This window comes from Brachyistius frenatus, unplaced genomic scaffold, assembly GCF_029030835.1.
Source record: "Brachyistius frenatus isolate BFR_SWC_R1_liver_20210118 unplaced genomic scaffold, ASM2903083v1 Contig_13, whole genome shotgun sequence".
NCBI lineage: Eukaryota > Metazoa > Chordata > Actinopteri > Embiotocidae > Brachyistius > Brachyistius frenatus.
In genome coordinates this window covers 1,808,918-1,827,566 of record NW_027210612.1, presented here as the reverse complement: position 1 = coordinate 1,827,566, position 18,649 = coordinate 1,808,918, and the positions used below count along the sequence as shown (strand labels likewise).

Here is an 18,649-nt window from a genome sequence, read left to right as displayed (position 1 = left end):
ATACCTCTAATATTAGAACCCCGATCGATTTATAGGTTGGCCAATTTTAGCAGCTGATATTACAGATACATCTGTACCTGCATATTTGTTGTCTGATATGTCCCGTTTAAAAACTTTTTTTTTTTTTTTTAAAGAACTTAATGCAAAAGAAATGCCTGGGGTACATTAGAAATGGTTAATTTTGTCATTTTCTCATGGTTAGATTTTCCATTCCCAGTAAAACTTACCGTTTAAACACACTGATGTCATTTAGGGCAATAAAGTTCATCATTAAAGTGTAAGATATCCCGCCTATATTGCTCCCTAATAGTATCCGCCCCCAAATATCCAGCATTGGTCGGGCTGGAATAAATAAATACCCGGGGTCTACTCAAATATAATAAAATCACATCCGAGCAGAAACGCTGACTAACAGCGGATGACCTGATGGCTTCCTCTGCACACGGAGAACACCGCGAGATGGGAGGGAAGTCAGACGGAGGTACAAAGAGTGGCAAGGTGAAAAGAGAGCGGGGTGACAAGGTGAGCGACAGCGTGCGTCACCGAGTGAGAGACGCTGACACGAGAGGGACGAAGAAAGGGGAGGCCGGGCCGGGCCCGCACCCGTGGGAGATTATTTAAGAGCAGTGGTGGTGACAATAGCGTCAGGGTCATAACTCGCGCTGTCTGTCCACTGTGGTTTATGGGGTGGGACAGAAACTGGTTGACAGAGGGGAGAGCACCCCCTCCGATAACACAAAAACACTGGCCTACGTCCTGGGCTGCTGTACACAGAGCAAGCTGCTGACTGGGCACTTTGGGCCTGCTCAACTTCTCAACAAAAGGCCTGTTGTCTGCCTCTCTCTTGCTCCCTCTTTCTATCACCCTCCTCTCTGTCTCTGTGGCCGTGTCCCTCTGTTTAAGTGTGTGGAGAAATTAAACCACTCGGTGTGTGTCCGTGCGTGCGTGCGTGGGTGGGGGGTGGGGGGTAGGTAGTGAGTCAGGGAAAAAGGACAGTAAAGCATGGGACCAAGAAACCAAGACAATGACAAAACGGAGGCAAACAGACGGCGGGAGAAGACGACGACGGTGGACGTTGCATCCTGTCAGGGAGAATTGCGTTACCCTCCTCTCGGGGTGTGTTTAAATCACTGTCACGGACCCTTGAATCTGAAAAGAGCGGAAGGGTGTGTGTGTGTGTGGGGGGGGGGGGGGTGTGTGTGTGCAGGTACATCTCTTCTACTACAACATCGTCAGTGTCGTGCAAACATGAGCAAACAAGCCAATGCACGAAAACAGCTTGATTTCCTTTTCTTCGATTTGATGAAATGAATCCACTTCTGTTTCAGAAAGAGAGTCTCTCTCTGTCTCTGTCTGTCCCTGTCTCTGTGCAACCCAACCGGGCCGAAACTTCAGCGAACCTCCTCACTCTGCTCCGCAGTTTACTCACAGTTAGAAGTTTTGTTAAAAAAAAAAAAAAAAAAAAGAGTGCGCCACAGTCCCTCGGCGTACAGACGCACAAAACAGGCTAAATAATGAATGATTTGTTTGCGTGTTCTCTACAGCCCATGTGCCGCCGTTTGCCAGCGAAACACTAATAATTTACAGAGCCCCGGCTTTAACACAATCGAGCATTTATGAGTGCATCTGCGTGCTTTTCCTTTGGAGGCGACGATGTTTCTCTGGAGCTCGGATGATACCATACGTGCGCGTTCTCGGAGGCTCAGCTGGCACAGGAGGCGCATCTGAGAACGAGAGTGCGAGCCGGCAGCGCGAGGGGAGGACAAGCCGAGAGCAGGTTGCCATCAGCAAGACTCATCGCGCTCCCTATTCCCTCTCTTCACAGGCACACCGCGGCTCTCGGGGGTTTCATCCCGACGTGCCGTTTCCGCCAGCCTCTTCCCCGGGAGGCGCTCCGCGAGCGCCTCGTCCTCTCGCAAGTGCGGTGGAAACGCGGCAGTCGCATCACTCCCCCCCCCCACCTCCCGAATCACTACATTAAAAGATACTGAAAAGCACGTTAAAGCAAACCGCGACACTCCAGCGAAAACACGGCGGAGCCGAGCGCGTGGCAGCCAATACAGAGGGTACTGTGGAGGCATGATAAAGCGTGTCTCGCTGAGAGTTTACACCAGAGAGAGGAGAGCAGGGCCTAATCCTCTGTTGAATAACCACGGGCTGACAAGCCGGACTCGCCGCTTGCGCTCGGCTCTCTCCCCCCACAGGGCAGGTCGACGTCGAGGCCCACTGCTGCAGCCCATGAAGGAGTGTGAAGAAAACACACATTGCCAAGTCCAGCCAAGGCCAAGGGACAAACAGCGGGAGCAATTTTGCAGCTCCTCGCAGGTAAACAACGGTGAATGTGTTTCAGGAGTGTTATTCTGCAGTAGCAACACTCAATACAAGTAATAAGGGAGCATCGGTGATCCAGTCAGCAGAACGGCAGGACGACGAGCTCGGCATTACCTGCTAAGGTGCTGGTGGTAGACCGGGGCATGCTCCAACTCGGCAGCTGTAAACTACGGACTTTTGAAATAAAGCCGCGACTTTTTTTTCCAAAATGATCTGCATGAATGTTTTACACGTGAAATATGTTAAGGAGAGAAGCGTTACTCTGCATCTCCTCCCCACTTTTGGATCTGAAGGCTCATCCTGCATTCAGGCCCTCAGGGCAGGATGCTGGTTGCGAGTATGCCAGTGGCTTCAGTCATTCAGATAAAGCAAAACAGGCAAAACTAAACAAGGCTTTTACACTTGGTTGCCCTTTGTCTCTGTGCAACAACAAGCAAAACCGCTGAAGTGGAGCCAATTGCTGTGAGGACAGAATTCTAATGAAATGATTATAAGGAATTAACTGAGATAAAAAAATAAAAAAAAATTTTTTTAGGAAAAACGCACCATTGGGAAAACAAAACAAAAAACAGTCCGATCTGTGATCGTTAGGATACCAGCGTGGCGTTCTCTCTACCCCATGCTTTAAGTGCGTGCGGGCTGCACGCACACACCCATGTCCAGGTCGATATGTGGACCAACATGTTAGTGGTGGTGCGCCCGTTGTCATGGAAACGAAGCAGGCTACCCAATGTGCCGTAACCATATCACGCCAACGAGAGTTGGTGGTTGATATTTAGTGAAATGCCGTTGGTCCAAACCAATGCACTAGTACCAAAGGCCACATCAGGGAGAAATCACGGGACCAGGAACTGCTCAAACCAAATCAACGCCATGGAGGGTTTTATTATCTGTGCATTGAGGAGAAGGATGGCTTTGAGTAAATTATTATTATTATTATTTATTTTTTTTTTAAATCCGGTGCAATAGATCTACAGGCCACAGTCAAGATTTAGTTAAAAGATTTAAAGAAAAATTAAAAAAAAGGTTGGTGCATTTAACAGAGCATTACGTTGCACTCAGCGAGTTCTGATGACAAATGTAGAGGCATGTTGTGTGGAACACCGCTGCAAGCCCTCGTAACCTTCACGTGCACCTTTACTGTCATTCTGTATAGTTTCTGGTTGATAGTAATAAAAAAAAATAAAAAATTAAAATTGTTTTTTTTTAAAAAAAACCAGCTCGCTGTGCAGCTATCCACACATGTCTTCTTGCGCCAGACCACCCAGATAGTACCCGCGGCGAGGGCTCCGCAGCGGCCGCTCCGCCCCACATACAAAGCGAAAGCCCGTTTCGGAGCGGTCCGCGCCGCAGCTCTTACCGGTGGAGTGGTCCACGGGTCCTCCGCAGTTGTTGCCGAACAGGGCAGCGTACAGGTCAGGGTACGCCTTCTCCAGGGCCACACACAGGTCGAGGAAATGGTCGCTCTCCTTGTTCATCAGCATCTTCAAAAGGTGGTCGACTTTCTCGGCGCTGGACGAGCAGTTCTGGTCCAGTTCGAACCTATCGAGTTGACTCAAGGCACCAGAAACTATCAGCAGCTCGATCACCCGGTCCGCGTCTGTTATGGACTCCAGTAAGTTCTGGTGGCACTGGTCGAGCAACTCTTTGTGCTTTGGCTCCATTGCTATCCGCTGTAGTTCCGTAGCTTCCCAGCTAACCCGGACGGCCAAGTGGATGTAATATCCTCACCGATCAAAAGTACCGAGCGATTATTGAACTTAACTTATCGCGGCTTGCAGAAGTTCGCCGGAGCCGCCGCGGCATGGGGTTGCACGAGAGATCAATTTTTATAGCATGTTGAAAAAGGCACAAGAAGCCATATTTGTTGCCCAAGGCTGTTGACTGCACTAAACAGCAGCGATACATTTTTCCATCTTACTAATGTGTGGCAGTTCAGGTCGTTTTTTGCTTCCGCTCGGAGTACGCTTTAGCCGAACACCCTTTTCTCTTCTTGTGTAGCATTTCATGTGCCCTTTGCCGACTCAACTGCTGGCAAAACTCACGTAACTCCGCCGCTGATCCTCAGTTACACTGTATCCTCCGCCATGTCTGAGCAACTCAGCAGCTGCTGCCCGCTGTCAATCAACGTGCCGTTCAATGACCATATAAGGTAAAAGAGGGCGGGGTGTGACGCAAAAACACGCCTATTTCTTCAATGGGCGTACACATCACGCCGTAGTACGTCGGAAAATTCCAGGTGGAAAATATGAGAATGGAGAGAATATCCATGAAAATCGAGATATTATATTAAAAAAAAAAATAATAATAATAATAATAAAAACCTGTGTAGTGGTAAAGGTGGGTAAAAATGACCATATCCCTGAGAGGGAAGTATCGACAATAAAATGCACAATCCATTTTTCAGTTGTCTGATAGAATTACCTACAAGTACTTTTTACTCTACACAGCCTACTTTATCGTTTGTATTTTTTACAATTGAAAACATGCTATCTTTGTAAATAAATAAATGAAAATGCAATTACTAGATATAACCCCCAAGCAGTATATAAAATTAGCTCAAAATGAATGAGCCTTCAGGGAACTGACCCAGGGGAGGAGAGGTTGAGGAGCCTGTAGAGCTGGCACTGGCTTGAATGACTTCAAAAAAAGACACAAAATGAGTACAAAAGGGCCACAAAATGACAAAAAACAAACACAGAGGGACCACAAAATATTCACAATGTTACAAAATTACCACAAAGAGTCACAGAGGGGCCACAAAGAGATGAAAATCAAACACAAAATAACACTCAAGTATTATAAAACAGCCTCAGCCATACAGAATGCCCACGGTCGCAAAATAATCACAAAATGACCTGAAAAAAACTGCAAAAAGATACACAACCGCCACAAACAATGCCAAACTGATGTAATACAACGTCAAAGAGAAACAAAATGATACTAAACATCTGCCAGGAACAGAGCTGAAGACACAATAGGACTACAAATGACCCGGCTGTGTGGTTTGCGATCTAGGTTATTTTCTCCTTTTACATGTCTGTGAAGAGGGGCCCATTGTCTCATAATCCGTCCACGACTCGACCTTGGCAGACAACAATAGTGCTATGCGAAACAGACAATAATGCAACAGCAGCACGTATTCAGTAATATAATATATAATAGTATACCCCTCACAGGAGCCCTTTTCTCCATTATGAGTACTTATGTACACTTTTCATTTTCAGTGCAGGAATTTTTGCTGATGATGGTGTATTTTTATACTGCAGTATTGCTACCCTTACCTAAAAGATCAAAATGATATCTTTGCGGTTATTCCATCCATGCTTAAGATGAATTTACGTCATCAAAAATCATGTCAGCCTGAAATAGTTGATAAACCAAGTCTTGATTCCTTATTATAATCTTTTGATTTAACACAAAGACATTAAATCAGCTGATGATTATCTTCACTGGCTACATGGGAAAAAAATTTAATGCACTGATAAAAAAAATATATAAGAATTCTTATTCAGTCCTTGCATAATGCTACTGCTGTAGCCACAGGCCTATGCATCACGTTTCTATATCCAAAGCTGCACTGCAACCAATTTCAGTCTAAGATAGAAGAGGGCTGTACGCCATTTGTAAACATACACGCGATGCGCGAGAGTGACAAATGAAATGTGTATTTAAGTAGGATTTTGGAAATAGAATATGATGATGATGGATGCACTCTGCTTCCAGTCTACAGCTGAATAAAGATTGCTGGCACAGAGGCAGACGTCTGCGGGCATACCTCTCAAACCGTGACCTTATTCATGCGTGCACTGAATCTCATTGTGACATCTCCAACTCTCTATCTCCCCTCCTCTCTGTCACTCTTCCGTGCTGGCTCCATAGCTTGTGCAACCATGTGCTCTCCCTTTGGATGAAAAATTAATTACAATTCATTCATATCAAAGGGAAGCAGGTCCCCACTGCTGACACAGATTGGACGATTGTGCCTGTACCCTCCTTCTGAGGACACACCTTTGAAAAGACAAGACAGTCTGATGCTTTTTACCTTGGGGGTATGAGTGAGTGCATTATTTAGACAACAGTGGTGGGGTTTCAGGCTGTCTGATAATTTACGGAAATACTTTGAAATAAATTTGTTCATCAGACAGCCTAGATCAGAACAGATAATAGCTTCATCTTTTATTGAAGAGACTGTCAACAAGCATAACCGTCATTTATCGCAGCCAAATTGTCTACATTTTTATGGATTTATTTTATTGCCAGTCTGAATACAGATTTAGCTGAAGCTGCCTGAGCTATGGGTTGCAAAAACAATTACCATATTATTCACTCACTTTTGACACAACTGTATTTACTGCGTCTACATGAAACACCCTCAACAGTATCTATTTTATCTCTATCCTGCAAGAATGCATGAAATGATAGTCTTTCTATGGTATTAAAGGGATAGTACCAACCCAAAGAGGAAGCAGTGACATGTTAAAAGAGTTTTTTGGTGTCATTTTTAAATGTAAAGCATTTCCCCCATCATACCTTAATCTTGAAGGCACTACGAGAAGATTCCTAAACGATTAGATCGGTTTTAAAAGACATTAAAATGAGCCAATTTGTGTTTTTTAATTAACAGGGAATTACACAGCCTTCAGCTGGACCCTGCAACAGATGAGAGGTTTATAATCAAAATGATATCAAGACTACAAGCGCTGGCAGAGACATGCAAAAACCCATTGAAATGAACTTATAAAACTCCCCTAATGATATCTAAATTATCTTCACAAAACTGCTGTAATCGTGTCTAATCTTCATTAAAACTGGAGTTGCTGTAATCTAAACATCCATCTAAAGGCCTGAAAAGTGATTCCTGCAGCACGGCTGTTAACCAAGGTTCCCTCATGCCTCTGACGGCACTGCAGACATGGTAGACTTGTTTAATGTGGCCAAGGCAGCTTTATGGATGCTATTAATTCCACGGACCCCCCCCCCCTTCATGGAGGTATTGATCGTAGTGCAGCCAACTCGCATACGCTACTGTAGCCAGCCAAGCGCAGAGCCACATCTTCACAGTCATGCGTGTTCAACAGCATTTTAAGGGAAGCCAACAGGACTTAATAAGGCACGTAGAGCTCCTCGTGCAGCCACACATGCTGGCCTTACAACCCTCGAGGAAAGAGGAATTATTTATCTGTATTGACTGAGCAAGATGCAAGAGGCTGCTTTAGAGTCACCAGCTGGTTTACGGCATTGACTGCGGGATTTTCAACACGTTCAGTGCAAGAAAAATCAAGACACTTTTTTGGTGACCTTTATAAATTCAAACCGTGACCACGATTACTGACTTGACGCCATCATATCATGATTCACGAGTTATGCTCGTTAAAATTCACACTTTTGATGTGGCTATAGGGGGTTGAATAAAGATTTCACTGCCCTCTACAGGCAAACCGAGTGTACTACCAAGCATCGACAGTATCAGAGCAATCATGATGTCCTGACAGCTTTAATCAGTTGTACAGAGGAGACTATTTTTGGTGAGTGTTACTGCAAGCTTTGAAAAGTCAGACAATTGATTAAACTCTGGAACTACCATCAGCTGACAATTCATGTCCATACTTGACACCTACGAGGCAAGCCTAAATGAGACAATTAAAGCCTGACAAGTTAATCAAATTGAGTGTTTTACGAGTGCCCAAACATTTACACATTAGTTGCAATTTGGTTTTAAATTTGCAGTTAATGACATAAAAACTATCAGTGTATTAACATTTGAATAAAGACTTATTTTCGAAGCGTGTTTTCTGCAAGTGTTGTATTTACTTCCTTTAAATGAAATTATTTTTTTTTTTGTTTGCCCTCGGGTGCCGAAACCTCTGCATACAGTGGTAACTGGTGTGAATCCCCACTGATCAAAACCATTCGTGTAACATTTAGGGACTCGTTTGCATGTGAACCAATGAAGCGATTTGACAGACATTTAGAAGGATGTCTGAATCTAAAAAAAAAAAAGGCCTTTTCATAGAGTGTTTGTTGCAATTTTCTTGGTATTTTAAATGCAATAAACCACAAATAATTCCAGTGTACATTCGTAATATTTATTCTCGGGAGACCCATGATGACTAGATCGCAATTGATGAAATATAATGCTGAGTGTGACATGCTACACTGACAGGTATACGGTAAACAAATTGAAGTATCTGTTGCAAATGCAGCACAACTACAACAAACAGAAAAACAAAAGTAGATCAAATATAGAAGAGAATATAAAATTGCAAACATTATCTTTTACTTTGGTACTTAGCTGCTATGTATTCTGTGTCTCCTACTTTATTCAGCAATCCTGAAATAGCTGATAAAGATATCAGATATTTGATATCTGATCATATTGGCACAATTGAAATTAAAATAATCTTAAAAAATATATAGCTCTTAAAATTCTAAAGTAAGCGCTTGCATGTGTGGTCACGTATATTCAACTCAAATATCCAGCTGAGATATCAAAAGTGAAAAAATATAGAACTTTTTTTTTTTTTTTATATATATACTGTATATAGAGAAGAAAAATATAGGCAATCTGAAGGAGGTTCTTCAGCTATATGTTGCATTGGAAGCATTGGCATGGCATGCAAGTTTGCAGTTTGTGTATGGTGCATACAGATAAGGCAGGAAAATGATCTCTATATTGTATTAGATATGGTTTCGTTTTCAGTCGTTGCCCCCACAGAGCTTCAATAGGAGTTTCTTGTAGTCTCCTGATGTGTCTCCCTGATAAATAAAACAGAAACATCACCAAATGATTTGAACACTTGTCACACAAAAACATGTGGACTCGTTTTTTTGGTTTTTTTTAATATATAAATGCAATGCTTTCATTTAATAATAGATACTTACAGAGATGTGCGTGTACAGCGACTTGCCGTAGTTTTTGACGTACTCCTGGCGAATGTCCAGCATGTCAACCTCTGAACGGGAGACCATTATCCGGATCAGAGTTGTATCTTTGGTCCCAGCTCCCTGTAGCGATGCACACACACACACAGATACACACAGTAAGAGTGGCATTTAAATTAAATACTACGCTACAATAATTTAGTCATGTAGAGCAAACCCCTGTCCAAACAGCACAGGGTGTCTCACCTTCATGGCCTTGTAAAGTCTCTCAGCAAAGTAGACTGGTGTGTTTTTAATACACTTCACTGAAAGAGAGAAAATCCTTATTATCAAAGAAAAATACCAATACACTTGATGAATTTTGTACTCTGTCGCTCCTTTTTTCAAACAAATTACAACTAGATGAGGCTGGAAGGTGAAGAGAAAAATCGAAGTAAAAATCACACGAGATGGAAACAAGCAAACTTAAAGCTGCATCAATATTTGTATGTTTTATGTTCGAGTCCACCCCCATTCATCAATGTGACAACTCCATTGTCTGAAGTAGGCGGTCGCTGTTTAAGCAAACAACCTCTGATAAACCCACTGCAGGATGAAATGCTATCTGTTGAGAAATGTGTAGGGCCAGATATTGTTGGCAAGAAGAGACAAAACAGAGCTAAAATGTTAATGTTACCCTCCGATATATATGTGCAGGGACCTTATATGTTAGCCATATCAACTTTATAAAAGTGATACTAAGATAGGGCTGTGTTTCTCAGCTTGTTTCCAAGAGTTTCTGCCCCCAAGTGGTCAAATATTGATTTAAGCAGCTTTAAAAGTAAATTTTATATTTGGAAAAAAAAATTGAAATCTGAAAATTGAAATAAAACACAGAAACAAAAAGAGTGGCAAACCTTCAACACTGCATTGCACATCACCTCACAATGAGAACATATGATGTAGCTGTGCATCACAATTGAATTGAAATCAAACACATCTAAAAATAGGTTACTATACCATAACCCTGAGAGATGTTGGCAAAAAAAAAACAAAAGAAAGAGATTATGCATTAAACAAGGTCCCAGCCTAGGTACTACAGTACATTTATGAAGTTAAACTAGCTGTAATACAGTATTAATAACATGAGCATGGAAAAGCAATTGTTAAATCTCTCTACAACTGTAAATAATTTGGAGCATGAGTGCCTTCTAAGAACAAGACTTGATATACGTGTGCATTCTTACCCACTGCCAACATGCCACTCTCAAGGTCTCCAGACATCTCCCTGTTGATGCTCTTCTCAATGTCCCTGCCACACATCTGCTGGTACTGAAGAAAAACTACACACACACACACACACAGTAACAGAGTTGATCATTTATATCGACTTTATAATTTATATTAACTATCAGTAACAGAGTTGATAAGACACTAAACTTTTTCATTTGTGAATCATCTTTTTATATTCTTCTAAATGTCGAACCTTATGTTAACTCGTGCTTATGAACATTTATCCATAAACTATACCTGCTCTGAGGTGGGGTTTGCTCCTGGCGCATAAAATAGCGTTGAATTTGGACTCATCTGTTCCCAATTTGTTTTCTCCCGCAGCGTACAGCGCCTATTAAGATGAAAGCAATGTTTAGAGAGCAGGATGTCTTTGAAATCAACATTAATTATAAATTAGAAGGAAGGAGACGTTACCTGAGCGTCTTGTTTAGCCAGCGAGATGTCAACATTCGGTCTTTCATCACGATTGCCCTGCAAAATACAGAACGGCACATTTCTTATTAGATCTCAAAAGTACTCGTTAAGACACATCGGGTACACAAGCAATCAATCTGCATCACGTCCGTACCTGAGCGAGAGAGATCAGGAGCCTGCGGAAGTGCCCTGAGGTATCTCCACTAATTGCATCCTCCAGTGACTTCTTGTATTCTGAAATGGCAAATAAGTAAAAGTTTTACGAAAAGAATTTAGAAAAACAGATCACAAACACATTACTAGTTTCAAGCAAAAGTCACCTTGGAAGGCTGATGATGAATATTTTTGCACTGTAGTTGATAATAATCAGAATCTTTTTTTTTTTTTTTTACAGGTGACATTGTGCGATTGCAGCCAAATCACAAGGCGCTGAATACGAGTTTCTTTATTAAATGGAATAAAACTGTTGAAACCCAGTGTTGTGATGTGGCGCGATAAAAGGTAAACAGAGCTGTGGAGGAAAGCTGCGCATTAACCGCCCGGGGGGCATCGCACCTTTTTTGTAAATCTGATTTATCTCCTTGATTTCAGCGTTGGAGCGGGAAGACAGGATCTCTATCAGACAGGCCTCATCAGTTCCAGCTCCCTGTGAGGAAGACAGAGCAACGATAATCTGACCATTTATCCTGCGGCCGCCGCGTGGCAGCCAACATTCTTCCCGTTTGGGTGAATCTTGGTTCAAACCTACACCAAATGCGATTCTTTTAACAAATGTCGTTCGTCACATGTTTTCACAGCATATTCTGAGCGGTTACCTTGATGGCACTGTTGAGTTCGTAGGCATCAAACTCAGCCGGAGCCTTCAACATGGCCATGACCAGCTTCCTGAAGTCCCCGGACAGTTCTGAATGCAGGTCCTTAATCAGGTCCTGGAAATGGAAACGTGCTTGGAATAATTCAAAAGCATCATGGCTGCTGCTGTGAGAGAAGCTCTACGGCACAGCTATAATGAGCTTTGAGGACATCCAATCCCCTCTCCACTTTACTGGCAGTCCAAGCACCTGTTGTCTGCTTGTCACTATTATGCCCTCGGGGGGGCCCCCTGTATGTTTCCGTGTTAGTAAATGGTGTGGGCTTTGTACACTTTTTTCAAAAATATATACTCTACTAAAGGGCAATGGCATTAGTTGTCACAATAACAGAATATCAATTGAACTATAAGCATGAGCAGGACTGTTACCTTCCCGTAGGAGGTTTTGTAAGCCCGGAGCAAAGGAACTCGCTGCCTGTTGGAGCGACTCCCCAGTAAGTCGATGATGGCTTGCTCATCAGTTCCTGCACAGACAAGCCCACAAGTGTCAAATCAAACGCAAAAATGTGGATTCATTTTGAATTACGTTGCACTGAAAAATATCTTTCTAAATATGAACATCCACCTGAAGAAAATGAACTCTGTATATTAAAAAAAAAAAAAAAAAAAAAGTAGTTATGGGATGCCTCTGACTAATTAATTAGGCGATTTGATTTTAAAATCTGTCAATTATTATTTTTATTTTTTTTGCCTTACCTTCACAGATAAGTGAATCCATGCAACATTATTCTATGAAAAATCTTTACATATGCTCATGAAAGACAAAAAAAAAAAAATGGAAATACTGTTGTTAGAAATGTGAGTGTAATTTTCAAAAATGACTTTTTACCCACTGCACTGAAAAAATACTAATAAAAAAAAAAGATGAATCAACAAAACACTTCCTGGCTGACCTTGATCCTTGTCAGCCCTAAATAATTTACAGTTAAGGGTCAACTTCCCAAATCAACAACATCCGGTCCACCAAGTGCATCGGGAGGATTTTAGCTTTATAAGTGACTTAAAATCCCACTCGACTCCAAAATGTGTTTTGTAAATGCTGGTTCTCTTGGATGTTTGAGCAACACGGTACACAATGATTTACTGTATGCACAAAGATTAACAATAGAAGGTTGTTAAATTCACCAACTGAAAGTGGAAATGAACAGTTTTCAGTGATGTAGGCGATTTCTGCAGATAACTGAACATTTCTTGGGGGGGGGGGGGACATATCAGACACAAATTAATATTTCAAAGCAGGAGTATTTCATATATTTTCTAACATATCTGAAGGGGATCTTTAAATAACTAATACGCCCTGATTAAAAGTGTCCGTTCATAACACTCACCAAAGCCCTTCATGGCCTTCCTCAGGACTTCCACATCTTTGAGTTGGTCGGCTCCAGGAAAGTCCTTGATTGTTCCCCTGAATCCTCTCTGAGATAAAAATACAACAGTTTCCACAGGACAACAGAGTTATTACAACAAAGAGTCTCTTTCTGGCAATGCTGTGTAAAGAAAAAGTGTGAGTGCATAAAGTGTTTCTTACATTGACAGGTGGAGCTACTGGCATGGCTCCTCCTCCTCCGTAGGCTGGCATGGATGGATTTGGTGATGGAGCCTGTGGGTACCCCGGCATAGGTGCTGGTGCTCCTCCATAACCGGGCATGGATGGGTTTGGTGATGGTGCACGGGGGTATCCAGCCATTGGCTGACCAGGCTGACCAGGGTAGCCCATTGCTGGGCCTGGGTGTTGGGGCATGGTCCCTCCTGGGTGTTGGGGCATGGTCCCTCCTGGCTGTGGGTACAGGCCAAATAACTGTTGGTTAGGGACGGGGGCACCGTACCCGCCAGGTTGAGGGGCAGGTGGGTACCCCCCATGGGCTTGGGCGAACATGGATGGGTTTAAACTCCCCATGCCTGCAGGGATCTGGTTGGCCTGTGATTTGGAAAGAATGGCATACCATAATACATGCACAGATGCTTGAAAATAATTTGATGTAAAAGTACAGAAAGCTGGTCACACCTTTTTTTGGATTTGACTTATTTGTGGAATTTGCATTATCCACATCAACATTAAATGCTGTGTATCCTAAATTTGACTCCAAAGGAGAAACTGAAGTTTGTGTTGCTGATGTTTTGAACTTCTTGCAGTTGTATGATATACAAGTATCCAAACAAAGTGTGACCACGCTAACAAAATGGACCTTCGTATATCTAGTAGCACAAATGAGTTTAGAACAGAATAGAAAATGAATCAGAAAAGTAAAAGGGATACAAGTTGCATCACATCGATAGGTTTTAAGAAGAATGGACAAGAATTAAAGTTTTGGACTGCTTTTCATGCCGGAGAACTCGAGACAGAAGCTGACAGAAAAATGGCAATGCTTAAGATTTTAGGATGCGTACTTTGAATACGTCTTACCGTAGAGGGAAAGGATGTGATATTCCATTAATGGCTCTGTAATTCATTCTAACTGGAATATTCATTGCAATAATCCGATGATAGTGCGTTGCACGTATATTAAAAATTGCCTGGGCGCAGGTGATATCTTTAGGCTGAACTTACCATGCCAGCGCCGTATCCAGGGTTGGACATGCTGTCAAGACCAATAGACGGATATCCACCGGCAGGTCCACCTCCCCAGCTGCCTGCAGCAGGACACAAAGACAAAAAAAAAAAAAAAAAACAGTTCAGGAAAGTTGAGGAAGAATTGTGCTACTAAACACCTGAAAAATTTGAAAATAGCTGACCGAGACAGGAATGACCCTTCTTACGGGAACTTCCTTTTTCTCGCTTTTCAACGAGTCAACAAGTAGGTGAAAGAATGCTGGCGAGAGAGAATGGGAGCGCTGTGTGAAATATGGACTGTGTGACATGGTTCTCTTAGCGACAGCAGCAGTTTGTTTGTTTTGGAGGTGGAGGGGGGAAAAAAAAAAATCCAGTCTCATGATCCTTGTTTCCGACAAACGACTGACTCATCCTTTAGATTGAGGATGGCACCAGAAAGCATTGACTCCGTTTCACTTTAGCTTCATTTCCACATTAAAAAAAATAAAAAAATAAATCCCTTTCTCACTTTGGGTTTGATTCATAGATCATTACTCCTTAATGTCTGTCTGGTAAATATGAAGCACAGCCAGCAGCTTGTTAGCTTAGTTTTAGTATAAAGGCTGGAAATTGGAAAACAGCTATCTTGCGGCAAAACTTTGTAGAACCACAATGTTTAGTTTGAATTGGATTGAACAAACAAAGTATAACTTTGAGAACTTAATAATTTTTATCTTTTTATTTTTAGGCAGAGCCATGCTACTTGTTCCCACCTGCTTTCAGTCTTTATGCTAAACTTGCTGGTGGTTGTAGCTTCTTTTTTTTTTTTTTTCCCACACATCAAGACATAAAAATGGTATTAATCTTCTCATATAACTCTTAGCAGGCCAGCAGAGAAGCACATTTCTCCAAATGTTGAAGTATTCCTTTAACAATGTGGCACAACGGCTTACCTTGAGGTGGTGCCTGTGGGTATCCTCCGGCCTGCGGCGGGTAGCCTCCGGCCGCTGGCGGGTAGCCTCCGGCCTGCGGCGGGTAGCCGCCGGCCTGAGGAGGGTAGCCGCCGGCCTGAGGAGGGTAGCCGCCGGCTTGAGGAGGGTAGCCGCTTGGCTGTGGAGGGTAGCCTCCTGCTTGGGGAGGGTAAGCTCCAGGCTGGGGTGGGTAGCCTCCTGCTTGGGGAGGGTAAGCTCCAGGCTGGGGTGGGTATCCACCTCCCTGAGGGGGGTATCCAGGGTAGCTCATTGCTTTAAACATGAAACAGAACAGTCAATTAAATGGGCTGCAAAAGATAAGCCATCACGAAGAAAATGTAATAAACCTCTTGTGCAGTTCTCCGTAGGGGGCGCTCTGGAGCCGTTGGGCCGCGCCCACTCGCGACTCCGCTAGAATACGAAATCTTTCGCCGGGAGACGTGCGTGTGTCCACTTTTGTGAGTTTTTGAATATGATAAAGCCTCCAAAAAGGCAAATCGCTTTACGTGAGGAGAAGAAGAAGAACGTCCAAGAACAAGAACATTTTTACGAAAAACAATAAGGCTTTCGCACCGATTCTCGGTGCTCGGGCCCTAACAAAGAAAACTCTCTGTTGATGGCACCTTTAAGACGTATTGCCATGGCGACAAGAGTTGAAAAAACAACAACAACAACACCCAGCTGTAAACCTGCTCCTCCACATGTTTCCTACTGGACACAATTACTCATTGACCAAGACATGAGCAATCTGTATTTTCCAGAACTAGAGCAAATGGTATGTCTGCTTTTAAAAATGTAGTTAGCTGGTTGTTAGGCACATACTGGTCTGTATGTTACGAGTTCCTCGACTCTGTGATTTTAAGTTAACCGGAAGGCAAACAATTTGCAGCCATTACCTAAAATAATTTTGTAATCTAGTCACTGCATTCTTTACGCGCGAATGCAGCAATGTGTCACTGCGAGCTAATGAAGGGCACACTCCTCGTTTCAGGGCCGTTGGATCGCAGACATTTTCTGTGGCGGGATGGCAAGGAAACTTTCATTTTTGGTCTGTTGCAATGGATCTACTTGTTCCATGGTAAAACTGACTCCGGTGGACTTAAATGGCACAGTGTGTGCTCTGCTTTGCATTTTAGACACACAGAAAAAAAAAAAAAAAAAAAAAAAGCTGCTGCTGCATTTGAATAAGGCCACATGGCAAATAAGAGCCCCCCCCCCCCGAAATACAAGAGGTCCGACCAGGTGAGATAGAAGCATATACATTCAGTGACAATGGCTATTTTCTAACTTCCTTTTCAATTTCTGTAGATAAGAGTTCATGCAACGCTCTTCCTCGTCTCGTTCCTCGTCTCGTTCCTCGCCCTGCCGCTGATGTCCAACTGAGGCGATGTGGAAATTTGGTTTGTCTATTTCAGTGTTAAATTGTTCAGGGTGGGAAAAAAATATATTCAGGTGCACACACACACACACACACACACACACACACACACACACACACACACACACACCCCATCTAAGACCTTTTGACACTTTAACCACAAGGCCCACAACACCACCTTAAAGGAGTTGTGATACTTGTTAAAGATGTTGAAACATTTCAGGGTCCAAAAAGAAAGCGAACTGACTGATTTAAAAGTCACTGCAGTCTCCTAAGTTGTTATAAAACCGTGACGGCAGGCCCATTTGAAATATTCAAGGTGTGTCAGTTCACTCAATGTGTGACTTATGTCAATCAGCTAAATACTTTAAAAAAAATAAAAATAAATACAAATGAACTCATCTTGGCAAGTACATTATGCTCAACGTATTACGACGGTCGATAGAAACAAAGATTTCGTTCATGAGGTTCATTACAGAGGACTAAGTATCCAAAACAACGCTGCTTTCGGGCCTGTACGAACCTCTTTTGAAAACTAGCTCCTTAAAATGATCCTCCCAATCCTATTTACATAAAGTGGCTACGTTAGTCCCGTCAACCGGATTCAAAGCGGGCTTAGGTATAAATAACCAGACGACAAAAAAAATTAAAAAAAAAATAACAATAATAATAATCAAATCGAAGCTACGAGCCAGACGGGTTATTTATTTTAAAAAAAAATTTTTTTTTGAAGCCTTGCAAGGCTAAAAGGAAATCACGTTGACAAGGCCAGCTAACGACAACGTCGAGACGCTGCAGAGTAAACGTGAAGCCACGAAAAGACTTCCCCCCCCCCCCAAAAAAAAAAAACCTAGTCTACCGATGTTCATCGTTCACTGCTCGTAACCCCATTTTGAGTGGTTTTAAGTTTCAGGGTTGTTGTTTTTTTTCTCCAAGCACTTACTTTCGGTGTTTTTCTCAGTCGCTTCCTGGAGGGACGGTATTTTCTTTGCTCGGTCGCCGTATAGACTGTTTTTTAAGTGGTGTGGGTGGAGCTCGGAGTTTCCATTTGAGGAACCCCACCCTCCCCTCCGGTTACAAATCGAGTGACGGACGAGCTCGTAAACAAATTCACCGACACGCAAATATACATACGTGAACGTTAAATGGCGTGACGGAAAATATAGACAGACCCGCGTTTAGGTGTCACGCCTAAAGCAAAACATGCTTACACGGGCGAGCCTGGGCGGATTGTGTTCACTGACACGTATTTAAACAATTACTTATAAACTACAAACGACTGCAGCTGATTAGATTAATCCATTCTATTAATGGCGATGATATCGGCCTGCATACCTATATTTATTTATTTGTTATGTTATGTTATGCTGACTGTATCGATTCAAGTTGAAACAATTGGACTATAATAATGTATCGACAGAAAAGTAATGTTGATGTGAAATTATTCGTTTTGACTATTTTGTTTTTCTTGAAAGAATACAACAACAACAACAACAACAACAACAACAACAAAAATTCTCTGATTCCATCTTCTCAAATGTGAATTTTGTCCATACAGTCTATAAGATTTACTGTTTCCATTGTTTCTCCATGATAAGAAACTGAATATCTTTTGTTTGTTGAATGTTTATTAGGACCCAGCAATGCATCTTAGGCTGCACTTTGGGCTTTAGGAAACACTGGTTGATATTATTCACCATGTTCTGACATTTTGAAAACCGAACAGCAAATCATTAATCGAGAGAATAATGACAATGAAGAGAGAGAGAGAGAGAGAGAGAGAGAGAGAGAGAGAGGGAGGGAGACAGGGAGAGAGGGAGAGAGATGCCACAAGGGGGCGCCCTTTTTAAAGTTTTCCCCAAAACATAGTCCCTCGCCTGCCACCTTAAGGCTGGGTTGTCTGGAGGCTGGGTCATACTCGCCACAGTGTGTGCCCTGCCTGAGAAAGGCCTGGGGCTGGTATTAACTGCTGAGTTTATTGATTGCTTGGACTGTTG

General features: G+C 42.6%; 2 protein-coding genes across 7 annotated transcripts in view; both read right to left on the bottom strand.

Annotated features, from left to right (window-relative positions):
* Positions 1-4,421, bottom strand: part of dlg5a (discs, large homolog 5a (Drosophila)) — a 41,610-nt gene extending 37,189 nt beyond the window's left edge. For all 4 annotated transcript variants that reach the window (XM_069692709.1, XM_069692712.1, XM_069692711.1 and 1 more), the window contains exon 1: positions 3,692-4,421. In XM_069692709.1, the coding sequence (XP_069548810.1) occupies positions 3,692-3,995 (304 nt within the window). In that variant the 5' untranslated portion in view covers positions 3,996-4,421. The remainder of the gene's footprint in view (positions 1-3,691) is intronic.
* Positions 4,422-8,398: 3,977 nt separating this feature from the next.
* anxa11a (annexin A11a) lies at positions 8,399-17,721 on the bottom strand. 3 transcript variants are annotated; one of them, XM_069692743.1, is made up of 15 exons: positions 17,596-17,721; positions 15,257-15,547; positions 14,322-14,404; positions 13,302-13,691; positions 13,102-13,189; positions 12,143-12,237; positions 11,718-11,831; positions 11,458-11,548; positions 11,057-11,136; positions 10,903-10,959; positions 10,726-10,819; positions 10,443-10,538; positions 9,463-9,521; positions 9,217-9,339; positions 8,399-9,090 (listed from the first exon to the last, which is right to left on the bottom strand). In XM_069692743.1, exons 2-15 carry the CDS (start codon positions 15,543-15,545, stop codon positions 9,031-9,033), a joined length of 1,719 nt encoding a protein of 572 aa, XP_069548844.1. In that variant the 5' UTR covers positions 15,546-15,547; positions 17,596-17,721; the 3' UTR covers positions 8,399-9,030. The 3 variants fall into 3 exon arrangements, with proteins under 3 accessions (XP_069548844.1, XP_069548846.1, XP_069548845.1); XM_069692745.1 differs by having other exon boundaries at positions 13,302-13,550; positions 17,596-17,719; XM_069692744.1 differs by lacking the exon at positions 17,596-17,721 and adding an exon at positions 16,900-17,051.
* Positions 17,722-18,649: the final 928 nt, after the last annotated feature.